Genomic DNA, 14,807 nt, shown 5'->3' with positions numbered 1-14,807 from the left:
CCCGTCTCCACAAAGGGAGGCTTAAGCTTGAGTAACTAGAGGGGGAACTTGAGTAACTGGGGGGAGTGGGAGGTACCTCCTCGGCCGCCCCCCTCCCCCTGACGACTCCCCCTCATCCGTGCTGAAAACAGACTGAGCTGAACTGAAAATAACCGAGGAGATTAAATTACATCACATCAGGCCTGGCTCCCAGGCAGCTGCTAATGAAATCATAAGCATTCGCATCAGCGTGGCAGACAAAGACAAACATGTTTGCTGGCTCTCTTTCTCTCTCTTTTTTTTCCCCCACCCTGAAGTAGCCAAACCCTCAAGAGACAAGGCCCAAAGAAACCAACCTTCTGTCCATCACCTTTACGTGCGGTTACGAGCAGGCTGTGCTCTTGCTGGCTCCGCCGAGGCGGCCCCACCTTCGGGGGCCCTTTGCGAGGCCTCCCCACCGGGAGTGCGATGGAGGAGCATCGCGTGGCGCCCGCTCAGCCGGCCACGGCCCTGCACCTGTGTCGGCAGGAAAGGCTTCAACGGCCCCAGACCGACAACTCTCCCCTACACTCCTGGCCACCAGACATGGGCTCAGAGCTGGTTCTCTTAGGGGCGCACTCGTCGGGGGCTACTGGAGGCCTCGGGCCAGCAGCGGACTGGTATTAGTAGTTGCTTCTGGAAGACGACAGTCCTCAGAGAGAAAGACAACCTAACAACAAGCCAGTGCCCCTCGGCCCTCTATCTGTTGTTCTACCACAGTCTTGAATCTGAGAATACGAAGCTGAAGATAAACATTAATTACACTTCCCGTGTCGGGGCTAAGAGATTTCCACCTGACAAGGCCTCTCATCGCCTCAGCCACAGTTCTAAGAGCACCTGGCTGCTCTCATGACCTCTGGGGTCTTTCTCCGGCGGAGCCCATCTGTCAGCACTTTAGACCTTCCCAAGGCGACCACGTGCATGGAACCTAACGTGAGACTAAACTAATGCTGAAAGAGGCAAGGCTGGGGGCCAAGTATCTTGGATGTAAAACTTTTAATCTGGTGAAATAAGCAAGCTGTTCGTACGCCACTGAGCCACCACCGACTCGACAGAACTGCCAGGTGGAGAGAGATCCAATGGGCAGACGTACAGTGTGGCAGGACCCTCGGGCCAGAGACCGTGCGCGGGGTGAAGCTTCCGTTCCCCGCGAGGTTTTAGGAGGTGGGCATTTGAGATCTAAGCGCCCTGGCCAGGATGCAGCGGGGAGGGGACTTGCCGTCCGCAGCTAAACCACCACAGTTTACAAGCAGGAGGAAGAAGCCGCGCCCCTCTGAGCTTGGAGACCAGCGTGCTCTAGCCTTAAGGAAATGACTCTGGCGGCCCCTTGCCCTCACCCTGCTCTTGCTGCTTTCCCACAAGCACCCGGGGCGCTCAGCACAGAAAGTACGCTCAGATCACTGCACAGAGAGCCCCGCAGGAGGGCCGGCCCTCAGGAAGACACACTGCTAGTTAACGCACCTCTGCCAGCTCTGCCACAGATAGGTCAGGGTGAGGCACCACAGTCAGGCTGTCAATGAGGACACGTGCAACCTCTTGGAGAACGTGCAACCTCTTTCTTGGCGGAGGAGCCCAAGAGCCATGGGGCTTTATGAGTCCCGCTAAAACAGGACCATTTCCATGTGATCCAGATACAGGGCTAAAATGGCAAGAGTTGCTTTGGACTTGGGAGGCAGCAGCACAGTATAAAGCTGCGTCTTTTCCACGCTGGGCTCGCTGGGCTCTTCTAACATCATCATCCACTCAACGCCCATCTCTTAGACACAAATTCAAGGCACTGGGTACAGGAGATAAGACGCCGTCTGGGACCTCAAAGGGCTAGTGGTCTGGTAGCAAGAGATCAGCACGCAGATAAACGCGCCACCACATAGTAAACGTTAGGAAGGGCGTGGGGAGAAAGTGCTCCATTTTAGGCGGCGCACAAAATGGTAGGAGGGGCCTCATGAAGGGAACTGGGGCTGAGGGTTAGACAATACTCCCGATGGAGCAGGGTAAACAGCACAAGCAAAGGTGAGCAGGTGGGAACCAGCCTGGCCCCTGGGGAAACGGCACACAGCTCTTCTTCACGATGCGAATGCGGAGTGCCAAGGTGGCGGCGGGGTGGGGGTGGGGGCGGGCGGCGGAAGGCACCAGACTGCAGAGGCAGGCAAGGTACCGGCTGCTGAAGGGGTCACACAGACGTACGGCACCTGGTATTTGGGAATGGCCGACCAAGGAAGAAGACAGAGTAGATAAATCCACGGGAAACACGCCAGTGGTCAGCTGGAAGCCCGTGCATCTGAACGTGGCGGTGTGCAAGCTCTCCTCTGGGACACGCGCGCTGCTAGGTGTTTCTAGCTCCAAGGCAGTTCCTGTTTTCTTTTGCAAAGGCTGTGCCTGGATGCTAAGCCCCGGCCAAGCTGGAGATGGGTTCTTCCAAGACTGAGAATTCGAGAGCGAGGGCGCGGCTGCGACGGCGAGGCAGGCCGAGAAAGGGCACGGCCGTCACGCCCGGCCCGTTCCTGCACGGCCGGTCGGCACACGTCTTCACGGGTGTTCGTTTCCATCCTTCCTGCCCGTTTCAGGTCTCCACTCTGAGGCAGGGAGGAGTTCGGCTGGGTTCCCTGCCGCCATTTTTATCGCTAGCCGTTATCTAAACCCTGGAAAATGGGGGTTCTGGGGGTCATGACGGCAGTGCCGAGGGCCAGCTCAGGGTAGCCTCAGCTGTGCACTGGAGGATGGAAACATGAAACGGCCAGCACTGTAGCCGCACGGCGTGGGCCCATCTGTAGTTAAGGGGGGGGGTTGTCACGGGCACACACCTCCCCTTGGCCAGAGCCAGGAGCCGGCAGGGTCGGGGGGTGGGAGGCGTGGGCCTGGGCCCCGGGGTCAGGACGGCCTCCGTTCGGCAGCCGGGTGACCTGGGCAGGTCACACAGGCTCTCGAAGCCTCTGTCTGTGGGGCACAATGGCGACAAGGATGAGAGCGCTCTTCCGGAAGGGTCGTCGTGATAACAGACGGGAGAGCATCCAGCCAGGGCTCGGGATGCGGAAGCGGCTTCACAAGCGTTGACCTCTCCTCTCACAGGACCCAGGCCCTCCGGCAACTCCCGTGGCCCCCGTGGTGTGCACCGCGGCCCCCGCGCCCGCAGCTGCTCCCCGTGTCCTGACCAGCGGGCTACCGGCATCCCCGTCGGGAGCTCGGAGCTTGGTTCACGCGGGGCTTCCTTCCAGCGCACATGGATTTCTACAGAGAGCACTTGAGGGCTGTACCCACTAGAACAGGAAGCTCCAACCTAACAGAGCTCAACTTTTTGGAGGTTTGGTTGATTTGAAAATTTCCACTAATGATTAACATTCGCCGCACAGGCTTCGCGTGCGCGTGTGTGTTTCACACGTACTTTCAGCGTTTTGCGTTTTGTTTTTGCTGAACCATTTGGCAGTAAGTTTCAGACGTCAGGGAAAATCGCCCCTGAACTATTTCAGCATCTCCCCCGCAGCCACGTTGCCATGAGCGCCCAGAAATGTCGTGCGGATCCAAAACCACTTATCTAAAGGGCAGAGTCCGTATTCGGATCTCTGCCCTGCTCCCCAGACGTCCTTTAGAACTGTTATTTTCTTGGGCCACACATTGCACTCGATTATCCGGTCCCTCTAGTCTGTCAAGAACAGTCCCCTTGACGGTTTTTGTTTTTCACAATACTAACATTTTTGAAAAGTCCCAGTCGGTTACCAAGCACAATGTCCCAATATCTGGATTCGTCTAGATTTTTTCCCCTCATTAGATTCGGGTAATACAGTTTTGGCTCCAATACTGGATAGGCGTGTGTCCCTTCTATTACATCCCATCGGGAGCAGCATCCTTTCGGTTTTGCCACGTTATGGAGGAGGCCGAGTATGATCGGGAAGGTGCCACGTATCAGATGGGCAACACGCCTGCGCAGGAAAACACTGAGTCCAGGTAACAGCATTCTGACTACATACCCTCGACGAGGCATCGCCTGAGGCTTTATTTAAAATGGCAATAAATTCTTGAGCTTTAGGGAGCAGGCCCGTTCTTGGCAGAGGTGCTGGTACTGATTCCAAAACTGCTGCCTGTAACGCGCGGTAGAGGAGACAGATGGGCATGTAGGCATCATCGGGGACCAGGGGTCTTACTGAGGGAGGATGGAGAATCAGTGAGGACTGGGAACGGTGGAGAACTCTGCTCCAGGGTCGGAGCCAGAGGCAGCAGTGGGAGGGCATAAAAAACCCCCGCCTCTGTCTACTGGAAGAGCTTAGAGGCATAGCGCCTCGGGAGCCCCAAGCACCCCCAGAACCCCGACTTCGGATTCTTATTATCATTCCCATTAAAAAAAAAAACTCCAGTGTTCCTCAGAGAAACGAAGCTCCAGAAAGAAAGGAAGTACTGGAAAAACGGATGGGTCACGTCAAGGGGACGCAGAGCCAGCATGAAGGGGCTCCCGCTGGCCATATTTTGGAACATTTTAAAAAGACACTAAGAAATTGTGAGCTCAAATTGCTACTTAAAAAAAATTGTAGGGGGACATAAAGGGAAAGCTTTTCTTTCAGATGAATGCCAGCTACTGAACGTTGAAGCAATTACAGAACTAGAAAATCACCATTTTGCAACCAGTCAGTATAATAAGTGATTAAGCCTCGTCCACGGCTGCCAAAACCGTCGGACAAAAAGTTGCTGGTCTCCAAGTACGACACGCAGACCCCTCATTAATTATAAATTTAAAGAAGGTACCTTTGCAGTGGAGGGATCTGATGAAAATACCTGAACCAGGTAATCAAAGGTAGCATCACCGATAGTGGACAATGTGGATACACTTGAGGGGAAGCAGCTGCCCGAGGACCCCTCTCCGTCCCAAAGCAAAGGACCAGCCACAGCAGCCGCCTCCCCTTTAGTGCTGCTGAGCGGGGTCTGATTCCCACAGCCAAGCTTTTATTTCCTAGAAACGACCTCCAACTAATGCCTTTCCCGTCCTGCAAGCGGCCTGGTGCAACTGCCCCTTGCTGGCAGCCCCAGACGCGTTACAGTCCTCCACAGCCCCTCCTGCCAGCGGGGAGAGCCTCCGAACAAAGCTTTCAGGCGACCAGTGGGCTGCCTGCCAGCCTCCTTTCCCAGAATCGACAAAGAGAGCCGAGGGCCACAGTGAACCTCGGGGTCATGCCCGGAGCTCAGGGCGGGAGGGCGATGCTCTGTCCTTGTTGAAAACACAGCCACCCAGAACTGTAAATGCTCCCGCTTGAGAAAGAAGTATTTAACTGGGAGCTATTACCCCGTGACTCCTAGGACCCGTGCAATCCGTAAACTGTGACGACTGCAGCCCTAACCCCTTGAAAACGGAGAGAAGTTTCCCCCCAGCTTTCCCCACGGCGCACTTAAAACCCCTGAAATCCTGGACTGGGTCGAGCTTCCTGAACACACCAAGCACTTCCGCCGCCCAGCATCTTTCCTTGAAGTGTCCTCTCCTCACCTGTGCTCCTGGCTCTACGGTCACTGCCACCTGCAGCTTCCTCGGCACAGATGAGGCACTGCCCCCAGGCGCCCTCCGTGCTGACGCTGACGCTGGCGCCGTCATTCTTTTCCACATCGCAAGCACACCCCCCGCGATGGCTTCCTTATCTTAGCTCCCCGGGGCCTCGCAGAGAGCCTGACACACAGCTCATACACGGATAACAAACAGCCGGAGCAAAGAAGGGACGATTATCATGCAAAGCTGAGTCTCACTGCCTGGACTCCGTCCCAGTGACGCTAGTAAAAGGTGGAAGGACACACAGAGGGAGGGGACTTCTTTAAACCAACAACAGCTGGAGGGCAAAGTCCCCACGCAGAGCTAGAAGAGAGACAGAGGACCTGCAGGAAGTGCCCCCCAACCCCGGAACTCGATCTAGAACTCCATCTCCATAGCTTGACAACCCAAAGTCTCTGGGAGAATCAGACTCTTCTGCAGAACAATCTATTTAGGGAAGAGATGTGTTGAAAGCGTACGATATTTTCCCCATTTACTTACAACATTAAATTGAAAATTCTTTCCCACGAGGGATTATTTTTCTTTACCACTCCTCCAAACCAGATAAAAAGTACACAAGAATGTAGGAAACCTATTAAAATCGCATACTGAACAACCAAAAAAATGACACTGCTCAGATAACATCAGCATCACTGCCCAAAGGCAAAAAATAAAAATACACCACGAAAGCAGAGGCCTTTCCCAGAAATACTGTACCAATCTCGAAAGGAAACTGATCTCTGATTTCAAAAGGGTGATTTCCATCCCAGAAGTCCGTTGGGAATTTCTATTTTACTTTGGGAATTATTTTCAATTTGAGCGATTCTGCACAGGTCAAATGGAAATGGAGATAATCTAACAATTAACACAGGTACTTAGGGTTTAAGTGCATTTTCCAAGAAATCACTTGCATTGGATCATAAGCTCTGCTCGTTATGGTGTATTGTTTATATCTGTATTCCCGTTAAGGCCGGCTAATTCCTCTACCCCATGCCAGCCACCAGCCGCAGGTCTCTTCCCTCCGGCCTCTCAAACGCCTACAGTCTGTCAGCCTCTTGCTCCGCGGACTCGTTCCCTGCCCTCCCCGTACGGCCCAGAACTTGCCAGTGACAGTTATGTGACTGTCTGGCACCCACATAACTGAGCGCTTAATTATACGTGGACTTGGCTTGTCCTGTAATTCCTCCACATGTTACACTCTCCTCCCCTGGTCCTAAGTCCACGTTTAGACCTTCTGTCACCGCATAGAAGCTGTGGGGGGTTGAGTGTGGGTTTAGAAACTATTTATGGGTTTGCTGTTTATCCAGAGGAGACTCTTTAATTGGTAAGAGGGACCCGGGAGACTAACAGCATTTGGGTGCAGGGGTCAGACTTGGGCTCAGGCCGCCTCCCTTCACTTTCTGCCTCGCAACTCGGAGCAATTTCCTCTCCCCACCCCCTTAGCTCCTTTGCTCGTCTTGAAAATGAGGGCAAGGACAGTAGGCTGTGGTATAATTTCTGAGGGGTCAGTGAGACAAGGACTACGAAAGAACTCTGCATGGGGAAAGGTCTCGTCCTGTGGACAGTAGCACGTACTCGGGAAGGGCTCGGCCCACGGCAGCTATTGTTACGGAGGCCGTCCGTCCAGACACACACCCGCAGTGCCAGATCCACTGGGTGAGGAGGGGTACAGGCAGTGATGCAGGAGGGTGGCAGGTACGGCTAGGGAGTGGCCCCACCCAGTGCTCCTCGCTGGCCTTTTATACTCGAATAAGGAAGCCTGAGCTCTTCTCTTTGACTCTTTAAAACAATTTCTAATGACTAACAGAGGTACCTGTTGTTCACAAATTTATCAGATACCATTGAAAAATGTGACTGCGTTGATGCCTAAAGAATGGTTATGTAAGGACGTGACCCTCAGGGGCTGCTGGGTGAAAGGTGTAGCGACCTCTGTGCTACTTTTGTGACCTCTTTTGTACCATAAGCTCTACTCGTTATGGTTTATTGTTTATATTTCTGTTCTCCTTGAAGCCAGGCTAATTCTGATTCTGAAGATCTAAAAGTACTCTAAAAGTCTTAAGGAAATGATTACTAACGGGTTATTTCCTTTAGTTTGGATGTCTATATTTAGGACTGAATTTCCTGCACACAAATAACTACTGTATTTTTAAGTTAGATTTGCTGTGGACTCAATGTTTGTGCCCCCAAGTTTGTACGTGGAAGCCCTAACCTCCTACGGTGACGGTACAGGAGGTGGGGCCTTGGGAGGGGATGAGGTCATGAGGGTGACGCCCTCAGGATGGGATCAGTGCCCTTAGGAGACACACTGAGTTTGCTTCCTTCCTCCCTCTTCCCACTCCCAGCATCTATCTCCCTCCCCCCCCCCACCTCTCTCTGTCTCTCTCCCTCTCTCTGTCTCTCCGTCTCTCTCCCTCTCCCTCTCTCTGTCTGTTTCTCTCCCTCCCTCTCTCTCTCCCTCCCTTCCCCCCTCTCCCTCCCTCTCTCTCTCCCTCCCTTCCCCCCCCTCTCTCTTTCCCTCTCTCCATCTCTCTCCGTCTCTCTCCCTCCCTCCCTCTTTCCCTTCCTCTCTCTCTCTCTCCCTCCCCCCCCTCCTCTCCATCTCTCTCTCAGGCAGCCCCTGCAAAAGCCAGGAGGAGATTTCTCTCCAGAAACCAAACTGGTGGCACCTTGATCTTGAACTTCCCCGCCTCCAGAACCAAGAGAAATTCAGTCCACGGTATTTGTTATAGCAGCCTGAACTAAGATGAGATTCCAGTTCCTACTGGTACTGTCATTAAAATATCTCTACTTCTATCAGTTGAATAGGTAACCATTAAAGTGAGCATCTGTGTGACTTTGGTCAAGTTATTTAATTTCTTTGTGCCTTGGTTTCTTCATCTATAAGGATAATAAATTTCCGCACGGGTTTAAATCAGTTAATTACGTAAAGTGCTTCGAAGGTGGTCCTTTTGTGGGAAGTGCTCAGTCACTGTGAGCTGCCTGCCGTTGCTGCTGTTATGAAAAGGTACTGCTGAATTCATAGTCCCAGAGCAGAGCTACGTCTCGGCACAAACGTGTCGACTCGTTCTCAAGAGACGTGACCTAGACTGCAGCCATAGGTTACCCTGTGCTACTTTTGTGACCTCTTTTTGTTGGCTTTCACGCATGGAAAGTCTCAAACTCAGGGAGGGTGTCTTCCCCTAAGATGATTCCACAGTTGTGAGTCAAGTTCAACTCTTGGCAATGTTGGAGTGATTAGCATAGGAGTCCCAGGAGGATACGCCTGGCTGTCCCCCATACGAGGGTCTTTCCCTCGTACCGTGTGCCGCCCCAGACAGCGCATCCGTGCCCCTCTGTGCAGTTTCACACCTGCAAGGCTCTTGAGGCTCACAGAAGAGCCTGGAACACTCAGGCAGCGCCACATGGAGAAGGCACGGGCCGGTCTAGCACGCAGTCTGTTTTGCACTCAGAAGCACAGGGAGTGAGAGCTGAACGCTGAAATCCCTGCCAGGCGGTCCAGCCCTCAGGGAGCTGTGGCCCTCCCGGCTGAGCTCCGGCTCTCCCCCGTGTGTCCGCACACCGCCATGGCCGTGGGCCGCTGCAAAGGCAGGGAGAAGCACGGCTCTGCCCAGCCAACAGGCACTCTGCTGCGACCCCTCGCCACTTGCTCAGTCTCTGTTCTACGGTAGTTTTCTCTGAGTCTGCACGCTCGCTGCCCCCAGGACGGGACTTTGACAACGAGGGAGCCTTCGCAGAACAGAGAGAGATGAGCGCGGGGCTGACAGTGCAGACCCGCTTGTGGCCTCGCTGCAGCGCCCGTCAATCAAAGGGAGAGCAGGCGAGCGCCGCAGCCCCAAGCGCGAGGGGGCAGGCAGGACGGTTTGGAGAAAAATCAAGGAACTTCTCCGAAACACAAAGGCACCAGGGGCCCCGTGTCTGTGACGGGGATTTTACGCACGACCCCATTCTGACCGTTAGCCGAGTGCGGTCCATTTCATCAGGTTACCCAGCCGCAAAGCGTGTGGACCCTCTCCTTGCAACACCCCAAAACCCTGTTTGATGTTCCCTGAATTCTTACCTGACAGGACAGCACTGGGTAGAAAACTGGGTTGTTTTCCAGAGAAAAAAAATGTGAGGATGTTCCCCAAAGTGAACTTTCTCTGGGACTCCTCCCCCCACCCCACCCCAGCTTTTTCCTTAAACAGAACCTCCAAGTCTTTTCTTCCTATCATATCTTCTGTCATTTACCATAAAATTAAGTCAGTTTTTCCAATTTCAAATACAAATGGGAACACAGTACGTTTGCTGATCTGATGAGAATAAATGTCCTGGTCCAGGAGAAGGGAGCGTACAGCGCGGGCGCTGCCGCGAGGCCTCCAGAGCAAGGAGACGAGGCTGCCGCCTGAGACTTCAACCACACTCAGCACAGAGGGCGTCGCCTCGAGGCCCCCCGGCCGGGTGTGGACCTGGTGGGAAACCAAAGGGAGAGCTGTGCCGTGGCGGCGCGTGTCCGACGTGGCCCCGAGGAGGGCCGCCCGGCCTGGGGACATGGGACTCTGGTGCCTCAGCCGTCGTGCCTGTGAGGTGCAGGTGCTGTGACGGTTAGAAGCACGGGGTCTGGGGTCCTCACTTACTCTGTGGCACTGCAGGGTTCCCACCTCTCTGCGCCTCAGTTTCCTCTTCTGGAAAATGAGGCTAACGGTCGAGTGGTTGTGAGAAGCAGATAAATTAACCCGTGTGGGTTTCCCAGCAGCGCACCCAACCCAGAGGAGGCGTAAGTTCTCGAGGCAGCCGCGGCTACCATCGTGGCGGGCCCGTCAGCTCATCACGGCCCGGCGCCCTTGAGCCCCGGGATCACCCATCGCCTGCCCTCGCCGGCTGCCGCCTCCACCCGCGGCGTCTTGCCTGCCTAGTGGTTTCCGGTGTACCCATCACCAGGGGGGCGACCCGCTGGCCCTGTGGTGACCCTGACTGACGCTGAGCATTTGGGGATTCGGGAGGCATGTTCGTGAGACCCCGTGGCTCTGCGCCCAAGCAGCCTGGGTCTCGGCCCGCCCTCGACCCGAAGTCCACGCACACGCCCACCCAAGACTGACTGCCTTACCCGTGACGTGGAGCTTTTCCTCGGTGACCTCGGCCTTCAGGTAGATCCGGCCCCTCTTCTCCGTGTGGTCCATCCCGCAGAGGCTGGGGACGTTTATCACGCACTGCTTGTGCACGTTCATGTCACAGGCTGTGAGTCAAGAAAGCAAAGGGTGAGGCTGGGCGTGCGGCCTGGAAGCACCCCTCCCTCGGAGTTTTGGCTGCATGAACAGAAGTGAAAATGAGCCACCCTCTAACTCGATACTCTGCTGTAATGCTCTCGGTGACATAAAGCACTGTTAGCAGATGTCCCTTACAGCACAGGCTTCGTGTGAGTGACGATACCCTTAAGATACTCGATCCATATTTGTCCAGTCTTGACTGAAGCAAGACCCCCCCCCCTCCCCGTCTCCTGTGAATGCTCCTGATACACAGCAGCATACAAAATTCACCTAGGTAAAGGCGTGCATAGCGCAGACTAATTACTATTTTATGCACACAGAGGCAAATAACATGCACATTTTAAACAGAGGATTCTTTCTGCCGAAGAATTTCTTATGCCTTTCTGAGAATTTGCAGGGTTGAGTAAAGGAAATTCAGAAAATGTCCCTTTCCTCAGTAAACTCTGTATCTCCAAGGAGGCTTAAGTGCATTGCTTTTGTTTGTTGTTGTTGTTTTTAAAAGAACCTGTGCTTGATATTTTAAACCTGTCTTCAGATATTTAAATATCATTCTGAGGAAAACAAATACACGCCTGGCATAAGCCACTTCTCACCAGCTGCCGTTACGTGGGCGAGGCGGGCCGAGGATTGAAAGAAGATCAGTCTCACTGCAACGGACTAAAGAAGCCCTGGAGAGAGTGCGGCGGCGCGCCGGGCACGGACGGAGGACTCTGTGTAGGTGCCTCAGCCCCACTGGCCCTGCGCCTCCGGGTCCCCAGAGGGAGGGGCGGCCCCTGGAGCGCCTGTGAACCCTCCAGGGGCTCTGCTCCAAGGCTCTTCTGAGCCTTCAGGCCCCTCTCACTTTCAGTGGTTAATTTTAACGTGGTGAAACAAATGCAGCATGAACAACGGACCTCAGCTACGACTGTGAAACACCGAAAGCAGGAAAAGGGACACAACGAGGGAAGAACAATGAAGGTGGATCCATTCCCAAAGGGAACCATTCAAGATCACGTACCGTGATTCGGCCAATACAGAGCCTCTTGAAAAGCTGCGCTATGACCCGCATTGACCAAATCACGCGTTCGAGTACGTGGGCAGAACGTGCAACTTAAGGGAATAAAAGCCAGAGCCTCTGGAAAGGACGTGGGCCTGGGGGAGGGCGTGGCAGGTGAAAGGGCCCCGGGCTGTATCTTTGGCTTGTATCGTACATCCTGGGAAGCTCATTTGCTTTCCAGCTCCCTTTCCTACGCCCCAAACTAAGAGGCCTGCACAAGTGGCTGCTGACTTTCTTTCCGCCGAGCAGAAACGGCTACAGCACCATAAGCTGCCGTGTGTAAGGGCAGAGGAAGAGGGCTCTTCCCTGCAGAAGCGGCTCTGGCTGGGGGGGGGGGGGGGGGGGCTCTGGGCCCTGGCACCATCTGCTTATGCTCCTGCACCCCCAGGAAGGACCGCAGGCCGCGGCCCCAGAGACCCTAGGGCTCCAAGGCAAAGAGCAGGTCAGTGGTTTTCAAAACTTTTACTAACAGATCCCAGTTTACAACCAAAATGGTAATAAGCAAGATCCTAATCTACAAACCAGATGAGTGTTATTTCATTAGCATATACTTAGTTAATAAATTCAAATCTATACCGTTTATTTACTATAAAGACACCCCTGGATAACCAAGAAAGGCCTCTGGTGCAAACAAAACTTTTCACCCAGCCGTTAGGGATGCTATAGGTGAAGACTCAGTTCAGCCTCAGCGATGCGTTTATCTCTGTCTTGTGTTGAAGCTGGACAGCATCCCCCAATCCTGGTTCACCCAGCAGAGGACGGGCAGCTGGTGCCCTTCTTTAAGGGCACCCTTGGCGATCCCGGCTGGCGCCGCGGTGGACGTAGCAGGAGGGATGGGCGGGCCCCTTCTGCCCGCTGAGGGACGCTGGGAACACCCGTCTGCAAGGGCCCCTGCAACGTGTCAAGGCTGAGCGCCTAACACAGCTGAGGACTCACTTTTGCTCCAAGTGTTAAAATAACTAAAAGCGTATTTACAAGCGCACTTAGAATTCACACTTGCAGAGCCTCTGAAAACAGCGTCTTTGGAATCCTAGCGTTTCCCGAAACGCAGGAAGCCACCGGCCTTGCCAATCGCGAAGCTTCCATGAAGCTCTCAGATTCTACAGCCTGGGAAGGTGAAGCAGCCCTGCGTTCTGAGAAGCTATCCGTCTACTCCATAAAGTTCACAGAGCTTGACGTTTATGTGCAGTTGGCCCCTGAGCGACACGGGTTTGAACTGCACGGGTCCGCTCAGACACGATTTCTTTCCAACAATTCCACAGCTGCTCCCCCCAATCCGCACCCCGGTATCCACTGACTGTGGGCGCTGAGTGTCCGTGGAGGGTCCTGGAACCGAGCCCCCTCGGATACCGAGGGACACGACATACGTATGTCTTTGCTCCGTGCCGGGACACACAGGTGAGGCTCTGGGCCCCAACAGCCGTCATTAACGAATGACACATCTTATATTCCCATAATCCTTCCCCTTCTACTAGAAAAAACAGGCTCAGTAAGTACCTTCTCATGTCCTAAGAATAAAATTTTATCGAAACAAATAAATAGCCTGGGGAATCTCATTCCGTGATAATAATCAAGGCAAAGCATTTCCACAGAAAGAAAGAGATGTCTCTCTTTCCTCCTGGTGTTTGGTGGAGATACACACAGAGCCGAAAGGGGGAGGGGAGAGGACGGATGTCTTCCGGGATTTCACCTCTGACTGGCCTGCTAGGAGTCTGATCTGTCCAGAAACACACAGGGCAAGTGAACTTCAAAAGTAAGATGCCCTCCCCGTTTTTAGTTTTGCGGTGGTTTCAGCGCTAAGGAGAGCCGACTGGAGGTTTCCACAGCCCGCCCGCTAATTAGAGACCCAGGAGGATAATGAGTACGACTGCTCAGCTCATCCTGAAGCCGAACCGAATGTGGGATCTGGAGGCGGGGACACGTGGCATTCGCCGTGGGGTCTGACCGACCTGCGTGCGGCAGCGACTGAAGATCGCGACCGCGGAAGACGCGGCAGCACCAACTTCATTACAGCGGGTGCTTTGGGGGTGAGGGTGCATAATGAGGCAGTTAAGCAGTTTGATAAACCAGAACTTGGACAGCGGAGAGATTCTCTACTTTTTCAGCAGAGTCCGTATCTGAACGGATGCTGCCGATGAGCTGAAAAGTCGCTAAACCCCGAAGGGCCCTGTCAGCCCGGACGCGCGCCGCAGAGCCTCGCCGCCCGCCGAGAAAAGAAGACCTACTTACTGTCACACTTCATCCCTTGGTGGATGAGCCCGTACAGCAGTGACCCACAGTGATCGCAGAAGGTCGGGCTTCCGTACGTGTGGATCTTGAACTTGTGCTTGCTCCTGGGGTCCTGAGGGGAGAAGCAGCACACCGCCCATCAGTCACGGGGAGGCCACGCCTGGGGACGAGGCCCGGCTCAGGCCTGCCCCGCCCGTCTCCACAGCAAGGCTCCAGGCGCCAGACCGTGCGGGCACCGTGGCCTGAGGTCACGCGACGGGCGGGGGCACCTTTGCCGCACCACCGAGCGTTAAGAGGCTGCCCGTTGCGGGCTGGGCACTGGATGCCCACGTTCCCTCTCTTTCCGGGGTGTGATCTGCACACGGCGGGGTTTCTCCCAAAGCTACCGCTTCTGGACCCAGAGCCGTCAAGGTGCCTGCGGGCAAGCAGGGCGGCTCGGACACCGCGGCCTGGCCGTATCCCCGGGGCCCAGCGTGCGCTGTAGCAGGCACAAAATCGGGGTGTATCTGTGAAGCTGAGCTGAGTGGCCCTGGAGCCGTGGAGCAGACTTTGGGCGAGGTTTCCAGGAACAGAGACTCTAAGGCCAGATGTGCACCCAGACCTACAGGGACGTCTTCCTGCTTCTGGACCATTCCTGAAGCATCGCATGCATTTGCAGAGGGAAACTTCGGTGTAATCAGATGAACGCTGGAGATGCCTGGAAGCCCCTCCCCCAGCCCCCGTGGCGACTCATCTCTAGCACCACGCAGTTACTGAAGGGACAACTAGGCAGCCCTTTTCC

The 14,807-nt window shown here is 54.6% G+C and overlaps 1 protein-coding gene across 11 annotated transcripts in view; it reads right to left on the bottom strand.

The window, feature by feature from the left end:
- PRKCA (protein kinase C alpha) overlaps positions 1-14,807 on the bottom strand; it is a 355,119-nt gene that overhangs the window by 98,489 nt on the left and 241,823 nt on the right. For all 11 annotated transcript variants that reach the window (XM_067021352.1, XM_059048527.2, XM_059048528.2 and 8 more), the window contains 2 exons: positions 14,027-14,138; positions 10,602-10,730 (listed from right to left, as the gene is read on the bottom strand). In XM_067021352.1, the coding sequence (XP_066877453.1) occupies positions 10,602-10,730; positions 14,027-14,138 (241 nt within the window). The remainder of the gene's footprint in view (positions 1-10,601; positions 10,731-14,026; positions 14,139-14,807) is intronic.

Source organism: Kogia breviceps, chromosome 19, assembly GCF_026419965.1.
Source record: "Kogia breviceps isolate mKogBre1 chromosome 19, mKogBre1 haplotype 1, whole genome shotgun sequence".
In the NCBI taxonomy this organism is placed as follows: Eukaryota; Metazoa; Chordata; class Mammalia; order Artiodactyla; family Physeteridae; genus Kogia; species Kogia breviceps.
This window is presented reverse-complemented; position numbering and strand designations above follow the sequence as displayed.